We start from the raw sequence: 22,622 nt of genomic DNA on the forward strand, positions 1-22,622 counted from the left end.
CCAGGCGAGGCCAGGGTTGGGGTACGAGCCCGAGGAGACAAAGTGCAACCTGCTGGTGGCACTCCTTGAGCCGCACACCCAAGCCAGCAGCAGATAAATTTGGTTGGTTTCTCATTTTGTTTGGGAATGTTCTGTATTTTTCTGTATTAGGGTGTCGCTTTAGGGATGCCAATCGTAGGATCTTGGGGTTTGGAGGAACCTGAAAAACAGACCAGTGCCAGCCCCTTGACCCCGCCCCCGCCCCCCCCCAATCCCACTCGCCTGCCATCATCTGACGTGTTCATCTCCAGGCTTTTAAAGGCTCTTGCCACCAGGAAGTTGCTCGTTATATATGGCCAGAATGGGTGTCCCAGTGGCTTCTAGCATTGGTCCTGGCTCTGTCCCTTGGAGTACCAAGATTGACGGAGAGAGGGATTGGGGTATCTCATCCCCCACTGCTATGGCGCACAGCTTTGACCAGAGCTTCCACTGGGCAGCCCTCTCCATTAATACATCTTATCCACAGGTGACAGTAAAAATAACCACTGGTCACCATCACAGGAACAGACACCAGCTGAACTGGTGGGACTGGCCAAGCTCTTCCCCATCCCTGAGGTCAGGTCACCTACTCTGAGATCTTTGCTGCCTGGGATTAAATGGCCCAAGCTCCTTTTCTCTTTGGGCTGTTTCTGCCTGATGGTATCCAGTCCCCCATCTTCTGCTGGCAGCACCCTGATTTCCTCTGGAGAACATCTCTGGGTCTGCCATTCAGAGCACTAGCCAAAAGCCAACACAGCACTCCTCAGAGCCAGAAGGTGCAAGAAGACTAGGTCCTAAGGCTTTCGCCAGAGTTCCTGGATTCAGCCGTACCTGAAGCTAGTCCTACATCTGGAATGTCTATTTATAAGAGCCACCAATAAATCCCCCTACTTGGTTTAAGCAAGTTACGGTTTGGTTTTCTGACACTGGCCACCAAGAATCCTAACTTCCCAACTTGGAAGCATGACTTTGAGGCTTCCCCTTCTTCCTCTTCCCCTGAACCCCTCTCCAACCGTGGTCTTTCCAGCAACACATGGGACACAGCAATCGCCTCCGCATCCTGCTTTGCTGACAAAGCCTCTGACCACACTAACTGTTTGTCAGTGAACCAGCTACTTGTCCTCCCCTCTCACACTGCTCACACCATAGTGACACCACAGAGGACACCAACCGATTCTGTAGAACAAAGTAACTACAAACAGGTCAGTTTAAAAATCTCCTGGCCAAAGACAGTGAGCACTAGGTGTTATAAAATGTAAGCTCCAGATGAGCAGGAGTGGTTGTCTGTTTCACTCACTATGCCCCGTGTCTAGACAAATTCCTGGCTCATAGTAGGTGCTTAAAAAAAATTACTCTATGAATGAATGAATACATACCAGGGCTGCTAAAGTTCTAAGGAACATATTTTTCCTCTGACCAGTAGTTTGCTTTGTTCTTTTGGGTGCCTGGGGTCATAGACTAAGGGACGTGGGACTAGGTCATCAATAGTTTTCAGCTACAATAAAGGACTATTGTAGAACAATTCCCCTCTAGTTGTCTCTTTTACCCCAAAATCAGGTCAGGATTCAGCTGGAGGCTATTCCCATCTTCACCTACAGGCACTTCTCAAAGCTTTTCAAACCTCAAATTGGAGGAAACCGAGTTGATGATTCGGGGAACACAATTTTCAGATCTTTCTGCCCAGCAGGATCTGGAATTAGCACCAGCACTTCCCGGAGAAAAGCACCAGGGCCTCTCCCAGGGGCTCTGGTCTTTGTGTATCTTGACCATGGGTGATAAAAGTGGTAAGCAGGAGCAAGGAGTGCTGGGCTGATGAAATTGTAGCTCTTGATGCGAAAGGAAAACTGTGACTCTTGACAAAAGCTCCACATAACTGGCCCTGAGTTTGCTCAATAACACTGAGATTTTGGAACCGTACATGTACACATTGGGGGAAAAAACTTATTATTGAAATACCTACAGAATATAGAAAAAAATCTTGTTACTGTGACTCTGGAATACTTTGGCTGCACCCTCCTTCCCCCAGCGCTGGTGAAAGATGTGACTTTTGGTAACACTGGGTGTCCCAGAATGAAGCTGCAGAGGTATATAGCACAGCAGACTGATTTCACGGCCGCCTCTCCACACTGTCTAACTAACCCGATGGCCGCCTGGCCGCTCCAGCCCGGCCCAAGGCCTGCGCACGATGTCCCGGGAGGCCCAGCAGCCAGTGGATGCCACGAGGGCGTGACACACCTCTCTCCCAGAGCTCCACTCCCACAGGACCAAGAGGTAGAGGTCTGCGGGAGGGAGGGTGGGCAGGCTTCTGTGGGACCCCCAAAGAGGGGGCACAACTTCCACAAAGTCTGTAACAGTTCAAGGGCCAAAGTCACTCCACACGAAGCAAAGAAAATATCCAGTCCAAGTGGAGTAAGGTTTGTGAGTCTGGAGACCTCAGCTTAGTATGGGGTGGCCTCACAGACAGCCAGTGACCCAGGCAGGAACTGCATAAAGGGCCACCCGTCAGAGAACCTGTGTGTGACCAGCTGTACTGCCTCCTAGGAACTATCACATACCCCCTGGGGCCACTGGCTCTGCCACCACCTCCTCGTGTGACCCTGGAGAAGTCCCCCCTCATTAAAGAGCTCGGCCCAATCAGTGCTTTCAGACTGCCTGGGGCTTGTGAAGAGCTGCCCTGGGACTTCTAGGAGGTTGAAGGGGACAGGATAAGGGGGGATGGTAGGCCAGCAGGCAGAGCTCAGAATCCCCCAAATGCTTTAGCAGAGCACTCTGCATCCATCTGCTTTATACACTGGCTGTGTTTGAGTATAGGGGCTTGAGAATAAGGTTGGAAACCTCTGAGCTACATGATATTTGAGGAATCTGCCTCCCTAAAATTCTGGCATGAGGTGACTAGAAGCTATCAAAAGCAGAATGAATGGATTTGATCACTGGTAGCTGTCAATCTGGCGTTTGATTAAACCATTTCACTCCCTCATATGTACCTGCATATAATTCCCTCCTGCTAAAGAAGACGTTCATGTTTCCTGGTCACCATCCTGGGGAACCCAACTCCAATGTTCAGTCCCAGGGCTCTGTATGGAGCTGCCTCTGACCCCCCGCCAACCAGGGGCCTGACTAATAGGCACATCTGTCTCCCCCAGGCCACAGTGGCGCCTTCGGGCTGAGCCTTGGTCATGGCTGCTCCACGAGAACTCAACCTTAGGACTTGTGTCCTGATAATTCAAAAGAGGCTGCTCTGTCTCCTGGTGAGGCTGAGTCAGGAGGGTGGAAGCCCAGAGGTGCTGAGACACCTCTGCCGCTGCATACGTGGTGATGGCGTTTCTGCAGACAACGTGGGGCATGGGGCATGTCTTGGAGGAGGAGCATGCTTGAAGCCAGCCTCACTTCTCAGCTCCTGAGCCAGTGAATCTGCTTTTCTCTCCTTGTCAGTTTGAATTGAGTCGTTATGCAGATAGCATGTTAACTGAGGACCTACTATGTGCCAGGCAGCCAAAAGGATGATGGTGACGTCACCTTCCAGCTAGATTATACATTCCTTGTTGATGGGAACACTTGCTCGCGATCTCTCTCTTTCTCTCTCTCTATCACTCTCTCTCACACACACACACATACACACACTCACACACGCAGCCCTGGCAATACAGTAGGTATGGCATCACTACTTGTTGACGTGACATGTACACCCTGGAATCTTCTAAGCTGCAACGGATGACAGCAGACCAGACCCAGACTACACCAGGAACACATGTGCAACCAGCCTGAGGGCCAGTGTGGGGTTTTCTTTTCCTCCCAGGACCTTGAGGTCCTGCTGGGTGTACACTCTGGGCCCAACAACAGGAAGCTTTGGCAGCCGCCAGGAAAGGTGCAGAAACCAGAGTCCAGCCTGGGAGGAACAGCCCAGTCCTCCCCACTCCCCCAGAGCAGCTCCAGGGTCTACTCACTGAGGCTCAGCCCAGCGATGTCTGCAGCAGCATGTCCAGTGTCAGCTACCACACCTGGATGCCACTCTGGCCCACCCTTGGGCACGGTGATCCAGAAAGTCATCACAGTGATCAAGCTGGCTAAGTGGGAAAAAAGTAAGAGATTCCCTCCCCTTTGCAAAGCCCTCCGAAACCTCAGGGCATACCCAGAGACACTTATTTTCCCATGGAAACCAAAAGAAATGTGGATTCTTCCCACTTTGACCCCTGCCTTCTCTATTGTTGGATCTGGTGTCTAATTTTGGAGAGACCTACAGGCCCAACCATGCGACAGCCCTTGCTCTGCGTAACTGAGGCAAGGGGGACATAGTGTATAGACCTGCAGGCTTCATGGGAGGGGAATGATAACACCAGTCTCTGAAAAACAGCTCCTCTCCGTGTCACCGTGAGGAGCCACAGACAGCTGCCCAGACAGAGCCACAGTCCCGCGCAGCCTGCTGCCTTCCCAGGCACCTTCTACTGGGGAACTCAGAGGGCAGGGAGCAGGCAACTTAGGGAAGGTTCCACCCTTGCCAACGGCCAGGCAGACACAGGCTGGCCGGTCACCCACCCTCCCAAATAGCAGTGTGCCAGCAGGCGGACACACAGAGTATCTTCACAAAGAGTTGTGGGAATGACATCTCTATACATGGAAACACCTTCTGAAGGCACTGGGGAAGGCAGCTAGCTATTTCAAGGGCACCTATTGTGCTTCGTCTTACAAGTCAAAGAATGCTTTTGTGAAGTGAGAGCCTTCTCCAACGAGTTAACTTTTATTCAAATAAGCAGTTCCCACATCCCCGACATCCAGAAGGGTCCCTACATATAGCATATGCTCAATAAATATTTGTTGAATGAATAAACCACCCCTTCCTTCCCTAACTCCCCTTCTGATTCCACATTAACTGAAGACCTACTATATCCCAGCACACTTCCTGGAACCTTTATTTTTGCTCTCTCATACTTCAGAGTCCTTCATCCATGACATTTGCACAGTCTACCTTACTGAGGTCATCTCTTCCCTCAAGGGGGCTGTAGCCTCCTTGGGGACAAACTCAACAAACATTTATTGAGCACCTACTCTGTGTTCTAACCACAGGCCAAGGCGCCCCTGGGGATACAGAGAACAGGACCCAAGGCTTGGCCTCAAGGATACACCAGCACAACGGGCTGGCAAACATTTTGGTCCTTGCCAATCGGATGGGTTAACAGCGGTGTTTTCCTGTGGTTTAAATTCACAGTTCTCTTATTATAAAGGGGGTTCTGAATCTTCCTGTTTACAATCCCTCTCGAATTTCTTTCTCTGGTTCCATTTCTGTCCTGTGCACATGGGGGATATTAAAAATATCTAAAGACCAGTATGGGCTTCAACCAATCTGAGTGGGCACTGGCCTTGGGTAGGCTCGCCTTTGTTCCACTTTTCTGTTGATATATTGGATATTTTCTTAGTGTTGGTAGGAGCTCCTCACACATTAAGGGAAATATCTTTTGCCTGTGATATGTGCCTTTGGTTTGATTTATTGCAGTTTTGGCAATGCATAAATGTTTTATTTTAATGTAGTTGAACATTTCTGTCTTTTGTTTTATGGCTTTGGGTTTAGGGTTATATTTAGAAAAGGCTTCCCCACTCTGATAATATTATTGTTTTAAAAAAAAACTCATGTTTTCTTTCAGTATTTTTAAGTTTTCTTTTTATGTTTAGATTTCTTATCCATTTGGGATTTGTTTTGGCGTTAGGATGCAGGAGGGATCCAATTTCCTTTTTCAGGATGGCCAGCATGCCATCCCAATCCTAGTTACTGGGTGATCCATCTGTCCACTGATCTGCAATAACACCTTTCTCACACACCTAATTTCCATTCAGATCCATTCCTGGTCTCTTTTCCATTCCCCCAATCTGTCCCCCACCACTTAGAATCCTACAGTTTCAGAACATGTTTTAAAATATGATCTAGGGCTTCCCTCGTGGCGCAGTGGTTAAGAATCCGCCTGCCAAAGCAGGGGACATGGGTTTGAGCCCTGGTCCAAGAAGATCCCACATGCCGCGGAGCAACTAAGCCCGTGTGCCACAACTATTGAGCATGCACTCTAGAGCCCGCGAGCCACCAACTACTGAGCCCACATGTTGCAACTACTGAAGCCCACGCACCTAGAGCACATGCTCCACAACGAGAAGCCACCGCAATGAGAAGCCCGCGCACCGCAACGAAGAGTAGCCCCTGCTTGCTGCAACTAGAGAAAGCCCGTGCAGCCACGAGGATCCAACGCAGCCAAAAATAAATAAATAAAATAAATAAATTTAAAATAAATAAATAAATAAAATATGATCTAGTTGCCAGCCCTTCCTGTCATTCCTCTGTCGGAATTTCCCTTCCTATCCTTGCATGCCTATTTTTCCTCATGAACTTTAGAATCAGTTATTTCTAAATAACTCCTATGGTCACTTTTTTTTTTTTTTTTTTTGCGGTACACGGGCCTCTCACCGTTGTGGCCTCTCCCGTTGCGGAGCACTGGCTCCGGACGCGCAGGCTCAGCGCTCACGGGCCCAGCCGCTCCGCGGCATGTGGGATCTTCCCGGACCGGGGCACGAACCCGTGTCCCCTGCATCGGCAGGCGGACTCTTAACCACTGCGCCACCAGGGAAGCCCTCCTATGGTCACTTTTATCGGCTAACATTAAGTTACAGGTTAATTTAGCAGAAATTGATGTATTTATCATATTGAATCTTTCCATTCAAGAACACGGTCCACCTTTATTTAAGCCTCTTTTGGGTCCCCCAGTAGTTGATTCTGTTTCTTTGTCTGCTCTGAACATCTGAACAATGCTCCGTGGGTTTGCTTCGGGTCCTACACATTCTGTGGCTAACGTAAGTAGGACTCCTTCTTGCTCCAGATGCTGTTGGCAAGAAGGAAAGCTCTTGATGTGGGGGTGTTACTTGTGCTCGAGCCCCCTGGCCTTTTGCCCTGTGACACGCCGGCTGACACCAAGGCTCTGGGCACGCTCCCCACGGGCAGAAGAAACGCGTGCCCTGCACCTGTGTACTTGGCAGTGATCGCCCAGCAGCTGGCCTGCGCCCACTCTGTTTCGCCCAAATGGAACCGGTACAAGGGGCGCCCCAAGCAATAAGGCAGGGAGGGGCCCCACCCACACTGTCTGAGCAAGAAAGGGCCTGAGCCGGCGCACAAAGGCAAGCTCTGGCCAGCCGGTGGACAGGAACGAGGCTGGCAAAGGTGCCAGCCTCCATGCAGCCCCAGCCCTGTAATGAGGGCCCACAGGTCACTCTGGCCACAGCTGAACAAACCAGGGTGTAATTAACTTTCCACCCGGCTTTTTACACAGCAGCACTTCACCTTTGCCAGAAAAGGAGGGTCTGCCTTCCCGAAAGGGCTGGGGAAACACTCCTTGGTCCCAATCCTCAGGAAAGGGGGGCAGCTAGGGGAGGGTGCTGGGGAGCTGTGAAATTAACCCACAAGGAACACGTTTTTTGCTGTTGCTATTTGAACAAATTCTCCACTCTTATTTTTTCTAAAGTTGAGCATTGAAAAAAGCTGTGTTGTCTGGAGGTTAGTTAGAAACTGTTCACTGTTCCCAGTCTGTGTCCCCAGCACAAGCTGTTGAGACCTCGAATCTTAGCTCAGCTCTGTAACCTTGAGCAAGATCCCCTAACTCCAAGCTTCTGTTGTCCAATGTGTAAAATGGGGAGGAACGATGAAAAATAGGACCTCAGGACATCCCTGGTGGTCAAGTGGTTGGGACTCCACACTTCCACTGCAGAGAGCACGGGTTCGATCCCTAGTAGGGGAACTAAGATGTCACGTGCCGTGACGTGGCCAAAAAAATTTCTTTTAATAATAAAAATAAACAGCTTGTCACCTCTTTCTAGAGAAGTCCCATAATTCTAAAAAAAAAAAGGAAAGAAAGAAAAGAAAAAAGAAAAAGAAAATCCCTCCCCACTGGGATGTTGTCAAGACAAGGTGAGATCATTCCTTCATTCAGCAAGCATCGATTAAACACCACTGTGTGCCAGGCACTGGCCTAAGACATAACAGGGAGCAAAACAGACATGACTCTTGTCTTCATGAAGCCTGACAGTAGCAGGGGAGATGGGTGATAAACACATCGAAAACGATCACGGAATAATTACAGAATCTGGTGAGCACTGGGGACTGAGTGGGGCAGGGGCTGCACAGAGAGCAGTGGGGGGGCTGCAGGGGGCACATTCCAAGGCGAGTCCCCTGGGGCCAGTCACGTGACAGGTGCTCAGTATATGAAGAGTGTCAGGACTGCAGCCCCCTGCAAGTCCCCAAGGGCGGCAGGAACCCCGCATACTTCAAGGCTCCTACCTGGTCCTGATGGCAGTTCGTATTCTGTGGAGCAGGTGCCTGGAGCCCAGAGTGAGAAGCCTCAGTGTCTAAAGAGACTCTCCATCTGCCTCTCCCCACCTCTAAGGAAACCCCAAATCAGGCCAGCAGTGCCTTTGGCGAAGAGGCCAGGGACGTGCAAAAGCCACCGGCTGCCCCAGCCCTGGGGACCCAGGCTGTTGCGAGACCAACACAAGGCACAGCCCTGCTGACAACTGCTCCTGACACAGTTAGGAAAGGTGGGTCCAAAGCACGATAGCGGCATGGATGCAGCACCCAAATGTCCTCAGGCAGTCAGCCTCATTAATTTGGGCCGATGTGCTGTCAGTATGAATCACAGAGTATCCTTAAAAGGTAGTTTTTACACAAGGACACAGGGAAACATTCCACCTGAATCCAGACTGAAGGTCCACGGGTGACCTGCTTCAATGAGCACACGAAAAACTGGAATCAGCCCCTGCGTAAATCAGACCTCTCATGTCTGCTTCCACGGTGCTCCAGGAAGTTCCCAGAGATACTTTCTAAGGCACTTGACATCCTCTTGGCTCCTAGAAAATCATGGAAAACCTCCCCTGCAACCGTTTATAGGGCCCAAAGGTGCTCGACCAACACTGCACAAATTGTGTCAACGTAAACTTCAGCTCACTCCCTGTTCCCAATGTTATTCGAGTTGGTAGAACCAAAATTAATGAGACGTTCTATCATCAGTTCAGACGGCCACCAAACATTTCCCCACTTGGTGCCCACAAATGATTCTCCATCAGGAACAGACGAGCCCATCACGCATCGAGTCAGACTTTATCTATTCTGCTGCAAAAGTCTTGATCTACTGGCATATTAGTCTACCTTTAATATTTTTATAGTACATGGACCGAGTGCCAGCAACCCAAGCTGCACAGGAGAGCTCCCCAAATGGAGAAGACCATGTGGCAACGTGGGAATCCACTCAGAAAATGTTCAGTAACAAATGCCAAATAGAAGATGGTAAGTGCCCAAGACTCCAAGCACATAAACATTTGTTATCCTGTGGGCAGGGGCTGGAGGGGAACAAAGAGAAATCAGACAGCTGTTGGGGGTAGCAACACGGGCAGAGAGAACTGGTTCTTGCTTGTTTCATTTTGTGCGTCATAAAGATGCAATGTCTGATACCTTGTGGGTTTGAGGTCGGTTTCTTGCAGACACCAAGGAGAGACAACGAGAGAGAGAGAGACAGGGAGAGAGAGAGAGGGAGAAATATGAACAGGTCTCGATGGAGTTGTCTTGAGTTCTTGAAGCCCACACTTCAACAGCTCCTCCTGGACCCAGCACTGCCAACTATTGCTGAGGGATAACGAAACCTCTGCAAATGCGGGTTCTTCAGTGCAGACAGTCCCAGCTCCAGGTTGGGGGACCTGGGGGCTTCCTGATGAATACCATCACTGTCATTCCAGCAGGAGGCTCCCCCGTCCATGAAGAGCATCCCCACATCCCCACCCCAGAAACTCTTCAGACCTCACACCACTCTCCCAGATTCCGATGGAACAAGGCAGTGTCCTCACCCACACCCCAAATGCCACAGCAAGAGCCCAGAGCTCACTCTGCTAGAGCAGTTCAAAGAAGGACCACATTCGAGGAATCTAAAGTATGACACAGGGCTTCCCTGGTGGCGCAGTGGTTGAGAGTCCGCCTGCCGATGCAGGGGACACGGGTTCGTGCCCCGGTCCAGGAAGATCCCACATGCTGCGGAGCGGCTGGGCCCGTGAGCCACGGCTGCTGAGCCTGTGCGTCCGGAGCCTGTGCTCCGCAACGGGAGAGGCCACAACAGTGAGAGGCCCGCGTACCGCAAAAATAAAATAATAAAATAAAATATGACACAAATGAACTTATCTATGAAACAGAAACAGAATCACAGACATAGAGAACAGACTGGCGGTTGCCAAGAGGGAGGAGGATGGGAGAGGGAAGGACTGGCAGTTTGGGATTAGCAGATGCAAACTGGTGTATATAGAAGGGATAAACAACAAGGTCCCACTGTATAGCACAGGGAACTATACTCAATATCCTGTGATAAACCATAATGGAAAAGAATATGAAAAAGAATGTATATGTATAACTGAGTCACTTTGCTGTACAGCAGTATTTAACACAACATTGTAAATCAACTAGACTTCAATAAAAGAATAATAATAAAAGGACCACAGTTGAGATGGCCCCCACAAACACATCCACCCCCTCCACACAGCCCCTTCCCAACACGCTGACCATCTGGAAGGGCTGGGCTTCCCGGGCACCCTGCTTGGGGAGGGGTGTGCCGCCTTCACATTCCGGGAGGGCAGCCCTCTGCAGGGCATGAGTGTCGTTCACACCCAAAGCCAGATTCCGATGGACAGGTGGCACTGCCCTCAGGGCCCAAATCCTCAGTGGCAGGGACGCCCCACCTTCCCTTGAAACAAGACTCATTTGTTCCCTCGGAAACATCTTCCAAGCACCCAGAGCCCTCCCGGCCTCAGCAGAGCAGGGCCCTCTCTGAAATCCTTGTCTGAAATGGTCTTTGTTGGGCTGCTGAGTGTCCACCTTTCCCTCCAGAGTGACGCTCCATGGGGCAGCAGTGCCCGCCTGCATCATCCCTAGTACTGCGACCGGTGATCAATGATGAGCGTCCAGCAGTCCCATGAGGCTGGCCTGGGAGGGCCTGCTGTTGCATTTCTGTACCAGTTCCAAACTTTTAAAGTAGAAGCCAATGTTTAAAGATCTTACACTATAGCCCAATGTATAAAGCAGACTTTTTAAGGTGATAGCTCTGACTGGAGTGGGTGTCAGAGCCCCCTCAATCACACAGGCCCCAATACCGACCCCAAGAGCCTCAGAGACACCTCTGGAAACACAGTCTGAAAACCACTGCACAATCCAAGGATGTGGAAGTGTCCTAGATAGGGACCGGTTTTTAAAATATGCACACAATTCCCAAAGGTGTATCCTGTCCCTGGGTAATCCTAAGAACTGGGGGAAAATAGCTCCTCACATATGTCTTCCATGTTAGGGAGACTCACCCACGATGGGTCACACCTTTACTGGGTGGTAATGAACTTCTTGGGGATGCTATTAGACGAGGTCGTTTCCTGTACTCTTTCAAGGAATCTCTGACTCCCATCCAATGCTCCAGGGCTTGGGGATATTCCTGGTTGCCATGTACCAGTGGAGGTTGTTAGTGGGGTCCTGTCAGGAAGCAGGCAGGGGAATCGGTGGATACCAGCAGCATCAATAAGGATGGCTTGAGACCCTGCAAATGGGGCTGCCATGATTTCAGCCAAAGTCTGAGGCTGTGGAGTGAAGAGACCACCACTGGGAAGAGAGTCCCGCCCAAGACTGAAGAACAATTAGCTACCATTTATAATTTCCAATACAGACCCCCATTTACAGCCCTAAAATCTCACATTTTCCCTTCTCCACCTAGAAATACCACCATTCTCAAAAGTGTGGTAAGAAACATGAGAATCTCCTTGATTCTGAAAAACTGGAGGAAGGAACAGCCTAAGTAGTGCCAGGGGTAGGACCTCACTCCAAGAGTTGCAGAGACTGTACAAAGCATCACTTAGCAGTGGTCTTGAGGGGCCCTGCTTTAACAACTAGATGAGAACAGTGTGTTCTTTCACATAGAATATGAAGAGAATAGCTTCTAATAGGAAGATCAGTTAACTGATTGTTTTTAAAGTAAGTGACAATATTTCACTCTTTTATACTTAAGATTTCACCTCAGTTCTTGGCTAAATCAAGAGCTACACTAGCATCTATTGTTTTCTCAGGTCCAAGAATGAGAGTCCATAGCCCAGGGTCCTGAGGAGGTCCTGGCTCTGTCAGCAAATTGCTATGTGACCTTGGTTAAGCAGTCACCTTTCTCTCTCAAAGCCTCAGTATTTCCCCCCAGCAAATAAGAGGACTGGAAAAGCCAACCCTATAAGTCCCTTCTAATTCTGATTCTAAGCTTGTAAGTTGGCCGTTGCCTCTGCCAATGATTGAAATATCACAAATTCCAAATGACTGTGGTTTGGTTTGTTGCGCCCCCAAAAGTTCAAAACTTGGAGTCCTGCCGGGTCTATTGTTTTTGATATCTATTCCCTCTAGAGGGCGAGAATGAAGACTTGGTCTACCCAGGGCTGTGCGGGTACAGATGTCACTAGAGGAAAAGTCATAGCAAAATTCCACAAACACTTGGCTTTCAATCTTCCAAGATGGCATGAAAGGCAGGGGAAGCAAGACTTTGAGTCCCCACTATCTCCTACCAGCAAATTACCCCCCACAAAACAGGTGTCAGGTCCTCCTTGGAATACTGGTCTGAGATTTTAGGTCCTCTTCCCACAAACCGGCATCCAAAGGGTTTCATCAACAATCACAATAGAAGGAGATGTCTCAGGATAGCTGTTTAAGGCACACACACGCTCTGGACTCCCTGCTCAGAGCCTGGAAACACGTCAACCCCTATCCCTATTGCATGGCTGCCATACTCCCGGGAATATGCATGCCCCCATTCCCCTACCCCACACACCGCACGTATCCCAGACACACAGACACACTCAACTCGTGAAGTCTTAAATCGCTCCTATATACTGTGGCCTTGCCCACCTTCTCTGAGGCAGCTGGTAAATAGAACACAGGGCTATAGTCAAACTGCTATAGTCAGAAACTGCTCCCAGCCATCCTTCTCCTACCCAGAGAAGCAGAAGGCCAAGTGCAGAGGTGGAATCGAGTCCCTTTCTGTAGGGGTACTTCTTGGCCTTTGAAATTCTCCCCATCCCATCATGAGCCCTGCTTCGGAGCTCACTCCTTCATGCAGCTTTCCACACTTAAGCTGCTTAACTTTGCACTAATAACCTCTTAATTGCTGGGTTTCCAAAAGGTCTTCCAGAAATCCAGGGTGCAGACCCACCCACTTATGGCCCACATACTATGGAATGCAGTTTGGGGGAGCAAGGGCAGGGCACCTCCGCCTAACTCCTGCCTGCTGGAAAGCTGCTGCTTTCATTTTTAATTTTATTTAAAAGGGTACCCAAGACACCACAATAAAATGACATTAACTGTAAAATTACATTATTAATTCTTTAATCTCACTTGAGGCTTCAAGCTGTTGCTATGTCCAATTATCCGTATAACCACCTGTCAGAATCCCGGTGCTATTTAGCATTACCTCCAGGACAGCGGTGGGCCCGGTGGTCCGTCAGGTCTGCCAGAGACTCGAAGTCCTGCTGACAGTGATCGCAGGTGTAAATTGACTCATCCTCCATGTCTTCATCGTCCTCATTTCTCTCCTCTTGACTTGTCACGCTGTTCCTGTCTTCCAGCACACGGCTGGTTTTTCGATCACACTCTGGCTCTCCTTCTAGGCCTCCTGCCAACAGGAAGAATACAGTCAATGTCAGCTGATGGGGTCTTGGGAAAGGATTTTAAAAGAATCACCCTGCATTTATGAAGATACATTTAATTACTCTACCTCCCAGGGTCCATTCTTCTTGACACCTCTCAGTATATTAAAATATGGGGTTTTTTGTAGCATGTGGTGCCATAATTCTCAGCTAGATTATTTAATTCTTGGTGCAAATCTTCTAGAGGGATTTCCTGTCATCTTCCCTCTGTGCATGGATGCTGGGGGTCATGACCCGTCAGGGAGGTGAAAATACCTTAGCATTTTGTCTCCTAAAAAACCCAGTTCTCTCACACATTTCCATCAGTTGTTCCTAATGCACCTGAACTTTTAGTTTCCCCCAAAGCCTTGAAGTTTAGAGCTGGGAGATCTCTTAGCCAGGCTCACCTTCCACATAACATGCCTCCCAATGTGGAGATGTTGGCTCAGTTCTTTGCAAAGATGTCCTGATTCTGGAATCAAGGAAGCACATGTGTTTGCAGGACCACGGATAGTCAAATTGCTGCTTAAAATGCCCCTGAGTGCTCACTTGTGCCCTGGTATCAGCCTAGACAGTGAGAACCAGGCTTGGAATCATTTGACCAATTTCTTTAAAATAAAATACCAATTCTGTGCTTAGCACTGTGCAGACCAGTGGTTGAACTGTACAGAAAAGTGAGTTAATGATCATGATAACGATGCTTTGCATTTGCATAGCGTTCTGTGCGTTTTCAAAGCACAAATACACACACGTGGCCCCATTTCACAGTCTCACACATCCTAGAGCTAAATGGGGGCTCAAGCTATCTGACAGCTCCGCCCCCCCGCCCGCAAAGAGGGACAGCTTTGTTATTCCCCTTTCATAGGAAAGGCACCTGGCCTCCAGACAGAAGGATGCAACGTCCCCAGCACCCTAGAGATGTTCACCTCGACATCCCGACTCCTGCCTAGTGCACTTCCCTGCACAGCTGGGGGAAGTGGACAACAGCCTCAATCTGAGCGATTAATAGGACCCAACAAAAACTTGTAAACCAAAGTGCAAAAAACGCATGGTAAATATTACATACAAAATATATCAGTAATCCCAATAAATGTCAGTGGATTAAAATTGCCCATTAAAATACAGAGACTTGGACTGGAAAATCAAAGTGCCTGTTGTCTCTTCCCACAGTCTGTCCTGGAAAACAGATCTACCTGTACAGAAACTAGCACTTATTTAAACTAAAGAGAGAAATCTCTATTATGTGTAAAGATATTGATGCAAACATATACGCATATGCAAAGGTGTGTGTATGCACGTGTGTGTGTGTGTGTGTGTGTGTGTGTGTGTTGCCCATAACATCACAGTTACAGAAAAAGGCTTCAGCACACAACCTTTAAACCCCCCAAGGACTGCACCAACGCAAGAAAGAGAAGTGAAGCAAAGAATGCATTTCATTCGAGGTCGAAGCCACAGTCCTATAAATATTTCTATTCAGAAACAGATAATGTTATAAGGGCTCTGTTTCTCCCGTCTGCACAGAACATGCACCTCCAAGCACCCGACAGCAACAACCTACAAACACAAATCAGCTCATTGGAGAGCCAGCTGCCGCCTTCCGTGGCGGCGAACGTAGCATGACATGCCGCTTGGAACTGCACAGAGGCAGTAAAAATCAATGTTTCCATTTGTGGCCCATCAAAACATCTCTCTTCTTACCAATTAAGGGATGTACAATTTTTAGGTTCTTTTATCATCAGAACATGCCAACTCCCGGCAATACAGAAATCCCATTAAAAGCCAGGCAGCATATTTATCTCAGGAAATCTGATCTGCTGCTGTGGTGACGGCAAGAAATAGAAAGCAAAGAAATGAGAAATATCATTTGGAGCCTTCAATATTATAAGTCATCATACAACCATGGTTACACAGGCAAGCACCCGTCTCTGAAATTCCTAGTTTACGGTCTCTTCCCTTAAAAATAATAAAAAAAAAATGTTCTGGAGGGGGGAGAAAGAACCATAATTCCCACTTTATCTATTACACCAACTCTCCAGATAATAAGTTACGCTCAGCACCACGCCTGTGCTACTTTACTTAACACATAGTTTAATAGACATATTTAAATTATCCCCTTGTTGTTGTTCTTTTGGCCATATTTACTTGGCAGCATTTTCCATAATAGCTCATCTAATCCACAACTGGAACCACAAACGGTACAATGCATTTGATCTCTTTAAATCTGGTACATCCTGTTGACTCAGGAGTAGATAAATCAGAATGTCAACTCTTGGGTTTTTATAAGGCAAAAACCCATAAAGTCATCCAGGGGTATAAATCTGTTTTAAGAAACTGTCACCTCCCCTGCCGCTGTCTCCTAATGGGAAGGCAAGGTGGCTGCACAGAAAGGGGCGGGAGGGGGGAGGGGCGGGCGACGTGGGGACCTCATCGCCTGAGGTCCCAGGGGTCACATGGGCTGAAGTAGTCTTAGGGAGCAGGACGTCCGTGAAGCTCCAGTCCCCCGGGGGCCCCTGTGCTGCATCATCAGAATCAGGACCTCTAATCTGTAAGGCACTCTCATGCCCCCCAGTCTCTGATCCTTACAATTGGAAAAAAGAGTAAATGGTGTTATTTTCCCATTTACAGATGAGAAAACTGTGGCTCTGAGAGGCCACCCGAAGCCACACGAGGGATTGAACCTACAAGTTCTGATGTGGAGCTGCTTGCCCTTCTCCAGGCCGGGGCCTGTCGGAGCCCCAGACTCCGAAGGCCGGGAGGTGGGAGCCCTGAGGACAGAGCCGAGGGCGCCAGTCCCCCCTGGAGCACCCTCTGGATCTCCTCTTTCCCAGGCCCACCCTGAGCAGCTGCTCAGTGAGCCCCCGGGGCCCTAAGGAGAGCACCTTGACCCGGCTCTGGCTCATCGGGGGTGACCCTGCTGGCCCACGTCCTGCCCTCAACCAGCCCCCGGGTCCCTCAAGGGTCCTCGCTGAGCAAAAGCACAGAGGACACAGAGCCCAGCGGCCACCACCAGCCCTGCCTGAGCCCCCATCCCAAGTGCTGCCTCATGTTTCCAACGTGGTGACCTGCTGGGCCTGAACTACAGTTGACCCCCCCAGGTCCCTCCAACCACCTGGGCCCACAAAGCAAAGTCAGCAGAGCTCATTTCTTTTCCACCGGGGCTGGGAAGCATGTCCCGAAAACGGACCGCTGGTGCCTTTCCCTCCGGCCCCACCCAAGTTCTCCCGGGGGACACCCAGGGAAGGCCCAAAGTAAACAATTTCGAATAGGGCCCTCTCCCCCAGGGCCACGAGCGCGGGACAGGAAACAGAATCGGCACCGTAAACGCCAGCCTCTCCATCCACTAACAAAGCTCCCGACCTGCCCGGCCTCACGCTCCGCCCGGGACAACTCACAACCCAGTTGTTTCCCAATGTGCACACCCCCATCCTTTTGCCCAGGGGTCCACCAAGAGCAGCTAGCATTTATCGAGCACTAGGTACATGCCAGGTACCTTCTGAGCCCAGCCAGCCGGGCAGCCCTATGAGTTGAGCACCATCATAGCCCCATTTTAGGGGTCAGGAAACCGGGGCTCTGTGAGGTGACAATGCTTAAGCAAGGCCATAGTGGCAGGTTGCAAACACAGTTGTTCCTGACTCTTAACCACTCTGCTACACGGTCTCCCCACAGCAGAGCTTCAGTGGAAAAGTGAGCTGAGTGTCAAGGAATCTGCCAGCCCTTCAAGGCCATCTGCAGGGGCCTGGCTGCAGCCCCCAAAGTCCAGCAAGGGCTCTGCTGACCTCTCTGACTTCCCACTTATCTCCACAGCCCCACAGACCTTTGTTCAATCCCTTGAACCTCCGGTTTGTTCAGCCAGGGGCTTCTTCACACTCCAGTTCTGCCGTAACTGTTCCCCACGGGCCTGAGCACCAAGGTCACACAGGTCCCCATCATTTCTGCCCCATAGCTCCCTTCCCTTCGCTGTCAGAGCACTTGGCACCAAGTTCACTTACACTTTTATAGGCTGATGTTTTACTCTCTGCCTTCTGGTGGCAGCCACATTCGCCCAGGACGGCAGCAACAACACCTCCCATCCCATGTGCTATATTGTGGAGGGAGACCTTGCCCTCACCCATCAAGGAGAGGGATCTGAGTCCCCTCCACAATTCCCCTCTGGCCTGGCTGGCCTTGGTGACTCCCTCGAACGCTAGAACGTAACAGAAACTAGAATGCAGCTTCCCCCTTGTCTCTTGGTCTCTTGGGACACGACCCCTGAGAAGCCAGCTGCCCTACTATAAGAAGCCCAAGCCACACGGAGAGAGCGTAAGTGCTCCAGTCGACGGCCCCAGCTGAGCTGCCGCTACCAGCGCCCAGAACCAGGCACGGGAGTGCAGCGTCTCGGACATCCAACCCAGACAAGTCTTCAGAAGGCAGCAGCCCCAACTGGCACGTGACTGCAACTCTACAAGAAATGCTAAGTGAGACCACCAACTGAGTCCAGTCAGCCCACAGAAGTGTGCAAACTAATAATTGTTGCTTTAGGTCATTGAGTTTGGGGGTGGTTTGCTACACAGCAACAGACAGCTGGGACACACCCCCGGAAGCTCCATGAGGGCAGGAGCTGTGTTTGGTTTGGCTTGGTACTATCTCCCCAGCCCCTGGTACAGACACACGGTAAGTGCTCAGTAAATGGTGAATGTGTGAATTAATTGATTTCAAATAAACAAGACTCTGAATATCAACACAGGTAGGGGGAGGGGAAGTGCTTACAGTGCTGTTTATTGTGTGATAAGTATTAGGTTGAACCATATGAAGTTGCCACCTTTGTAGGTCAAAAAAGCCAAAAATTGGCAATCTCAAATGGTTCAACCTAACATATGATGGGGCCAGTCTGTCCTGCCAACTTCTTCTTCAAATCAGGAGGGAGAGGGGTGCACCTACACAGGTTGATCCCACTACACCACACCCCCACATGCCATAGTCCCTGAGTCCAAGATATGGGCTTGGGGAACTTTCTATGAGCAAAGAGAGACAGTAACAAAACACTCAGCCTTTATTGCTTAGCATTAGAAAACAGTGAATTTCCCCACCCCAGGCCACCTGCACCCTGAGCGATGCTGACACCGCAGGTACCCTTCTACCTTCACATCCTCCCATCCCATCATCACAGTAAGCCTATGAGGGAGATACAACTGATACCACCCCTTTGCAGAGGGGGAAACCAAGGCTCAGGACCACACACAAATCACACACACTGGGAAGGGCAGAACGTGGATTCGAACCCAGCTCTTCTGACTACAGGTCCTGACTCTTAACCACCACACGGGAGAGTAAAAAGGGAATGCCTGTGAAAGCGCTGAACAGGGGACAGCTGGCTGAGTCCACTGCCAGAAAAAAGGGAAAGGGGAGAGACCCCGGGGGGCCAGGCTGCCCGCAGGCTGCCAGGTCTGGGAACAGGACATTTCTTACCTTCTCAGCCAGGCTTCTTGAGTTCATGAGTCAGGGCTGTCGGGGCCTCACCGCTCCCCAGGGCCAGCTGACAGAGGCTCAGTCTGAGAACACCCGCAGGGAGGGTCTCTCCCCTCTGGCCCCAGTCCCCCGCCAGCACCCAAGTCAGAAAGAACCTCAGCGAGAAGGCTGCCTCTTCTCCTTCCTGGGAAGGACTGTGGGGGTCACCCCGCCCTCAGGGGGCCCTGGGCACCCTGAGAACCAACCAGGGACCACTGGGGGTCCCGCCTCTGGGGCCCCATGGCTGAGTACCTTTCCAACGGAGGCAGAAAGCCAGGAGCAACCCCTACACGCCCGAAAAAGAGAAAACAAGGGCAGAGTATGAGAGGTGTGAGATATCCCAGAGGCTACAATCACACACCTTCGTCCATTCTCTCCTTCATTCACCCTACAAATATTGATTGAGCACCTACTGTGTGCCAGGCATAACACACATGTATTTGTTACAACATAGAGGGTGCTCCCCGGTCTCTTTCATCTTGGTGGCCTCAAAGCCACACAAGGCCTGGCACAGAAAAGATGCTAAATCAACATGGGGCGGATGAATGACTGCCCAGTGAAGAAATGAATGCCCCAAGGGAGGTATAGGGGGTAAGTGCCTGCAGCCTGGGCCGGGTTACTCAGGGGACCGGGTTCCAGTCTTAGCTCTAGGACCGCCCCCCCCACCCCATGAGTGACCCTATGTCAATTCTCCCACCTGAGGCCGATTCCCTATGTGTCAACAAGCTTAATCGTGATGGACACGGCCCTCTCCTGCCTCACAAGGTGGAGGTGAGGCTCCTGTACGGCTGGCCATAATTGCGAGAAGAATTGTGCCCACAGCTACACACAGATACGGGTAAGACAGGAGCCCTGCAGGGTTTCAAGGAGCCCAGAGGAGGCTGGAGCAGGGGCAGGCGGGCAGAGGAGGATGTGGGCAAAAGTGCAAGACAAGGGTGCAGGGGAAAGACAGGGAGAGGTGTGAAGGGCAGGACTGGTGCCAGGTGACAGTGGGAAGCGGTTGAATCAGTCCTGGAGGCCAGCAAGTCCTGGGACAGTCTCCCCATCTTTTCCCACAATCAGACCTGGATAGGAGACCGTACCAGCCACCTCCGCAGAAATCAGAACCACCAGACAGTGAATTCTAGGCACGTACAGGGCTTGACGAGAGAACCCAACTGAACAGGGGCTCTGAGAGCACTAGTGTAGAGGAGTTCAGTGGGGCTGATGGAACCCAGCTGTTCCTGCAGAAAGATGGTCATGAAGCACCGACACACACAAGCAGCAGACAGCTGGAGTCATGGTCCAGGGACTGATGGGATGATAGAGAAAGAACCGAAAAGAATCCCAGACTTTGGAGCCAGCCAGTCTGGGTTCAGATCCACATGCCATCACTTAACAGCTGGGAGACCTTGGATAAGTCACTTACCCTCTCTGAGAAAACTTTTAATGAAGTTAAATTATTTTAATGAGGTAGTATATACAAAGCCTGATACCTGGCCCACAATGAGCCTGAGAAAACAGTAGCTACGGTTACTGTCTTATGTTGCTATCATCATTCAAACCAACACAGGCTGCATCATGGCTCAGACACGAGGGTGGAGACATCGTACTGCACGAGAGGTTCTGGCAGGAGGCCTCACAGGCTCCTGAGGATGGAGGATGTCAGGGCACATGCCCCCTGAAAGGCACAGAAATGTCCACACAGACAAAAGGATCCACTGCATCAGGAGAGGAAATTCCTGGCCTCAAGTCCGGGCTCCCCCCCCCCACCTCCCTGTGTGACCTTGAGTAAGTGACAAGCCCACCTCCTCCAGGAAACAGCGTAACCCCTGCCGGGGGTCTGTCCCGGGGGCAGATGATGTGGGCGTGTTTACAATTCACAAGCCCAGTTGCCCTGTGCTCTCCCCCTGTAAGTAGTTGCTGGGGGGCCTCCCAACAGAATTCACAGTCCAGGCAGGTGTTTACCACTTGCAAAGTGTTTATCCTGGAGCAACATTTTGCTTTAATAGAGAACACGTGCTCCATCCTAACAGCCCGTATGTGTCCTACAAACAGTATCACCAGCAGCACATTTCCCGAGGGCCAGCGTGGAGGAAGCACTTTCGGAACCTGGGCATGAGGTCAAACCCCTGGCTGAACCTCACCTTGGCATTTTGGCCCTGCTTGTAGAGAAGGACACATCTCCATGAACACCTTCTCACACACACCTCGACTGGTGGGATGGAGAAAGAAAGGGACTGCGCCGGGTCTGGGCAAGGAGCCTGCCAACCCCAATTAGACACCCTGCTTGTGCATCCGCTGCTGGCCCCAAATTCCACAAGGCAGCCACTATTTATCTTCAGGTTGAAAATATGTGTAGTGCAGGCAGCAGGGTAACATTTAACACTCAGCCTAAAGGGTCCCCTTGGCAGCAGAGCTATGGGCAAATATTTTAACACATAATTTGCTGTCCAAGTTCCACTTAAATAAGGAAGCAACTTCCACATGCTGTCTTGGGGGGTGGGGGGAGCGCCTATTGCTCCCCTGTCAGTGTGGATGGCTCCGTGGATGGAATTTCAAAGCCACGGTCAGCCAGACACTGAACCTGGCCTCGGGCTGCATCACACGAGCCTTGCTGGGATGCTCCATCCTGGCCGATGATACAAGACTGGGTACAGGGCCCCCCTTTCCACAGGCCTGTGGTTAACCAGGAAAACAAGAACTTTCCAGAGAATGTCTCTTTAGCTGTCAGGAATTCTAGAACCCGAGGCCAAAATGGTTAGCAGTGTGATAGCAATCACTTTTCTCAGACCAGATCTTCCAATTCATTTGCAGCCTTCCCCCAGTGACCCATGGCCCAATAAGGGAGATACAACATTAGGCTTATTATACAGAGGGCAAAACTGAAGTTCAGATAGCTCACTCTGTCGCTCAGGTCATGAGTGGACCAAAGCTCACAACTCCAAGGCCCCCACCATTACACAAATGAGTAGAATGGACTGGAGGAGCCTGGGGGGAAGATGTACACCCACCCAAGGGGGTGGTCCCTGCTCAAATCCTCTACATAGTTACCATACAGAGAAGCAAGGCCCAGTACAAACATTAGCTGTTTGTTTTTTTTTTAATGAAGGAAATCCATATTTTTATGTGAAATCTCTGGATTTTTAAGTGTTAACTTCAAATTTTAAGAAACATGGCATGAGTGAAACAATAGGCCTTGGAGGGCTGGATGTAGCCTGGGGCATCTTTACCATGGGGCACACCCAGCAAGAGCCACTGGGCCCCCTTGGGTCAGACAGGGAGTTTAGCTGTACAATGATGAAAGTGTCTGTTCTTTGGAGATTTAGAACTGGGTTCAGGTTCCCTCCTGTGTGACTTTGGTTGCTTGCACTTCTAAGCCTCAGTTTTCTTGCCTAGAAAATGAGGAAGATATCACTTCCTCACGTTCAGGTTGGAGAAGC

General features: G+C 50.3%; 1 protein-coding gene across 3 annotated transcripts in view; it reads right to left on the bottom strand.

Moving 5' to 3' along the window:
• Positions 1 to 22,622, bottom strand: part of ZNF423 (zinc finger protein 423) — a 345,893-nt gene that overhangs the window by 224,736 nt on the left and 98,535 nt on the right. For all 3 annotated transcript variants that reach the window (XM_055078984.1, XM_028477847.2, XM_028477848.2), the window contains exon 3: positions 13,503 to 13,703. In XM_055078984.1, the coding sequence (XP_054934959.1) occupies positions 13,503 to 13,703 (201 nt within the window). The remainder of the gene's footprint in view (positions 1 to 13,502; positions 13,704 to 22,622) is intronic.

Source organism: Physeter macrocephalus, chromosome 17 (assembly GCF_002837175.3).
Source record: "Physeter macrocephalus isolate SW-GA chromosome 17, ASM283717v5, whole genome shotgun sequence".
NCBI lineage: Eukaryota > Metazoa > Chordata > Mammalia > Artiodactyla > Physeteridae > Physeter > Physeter macrocephalus.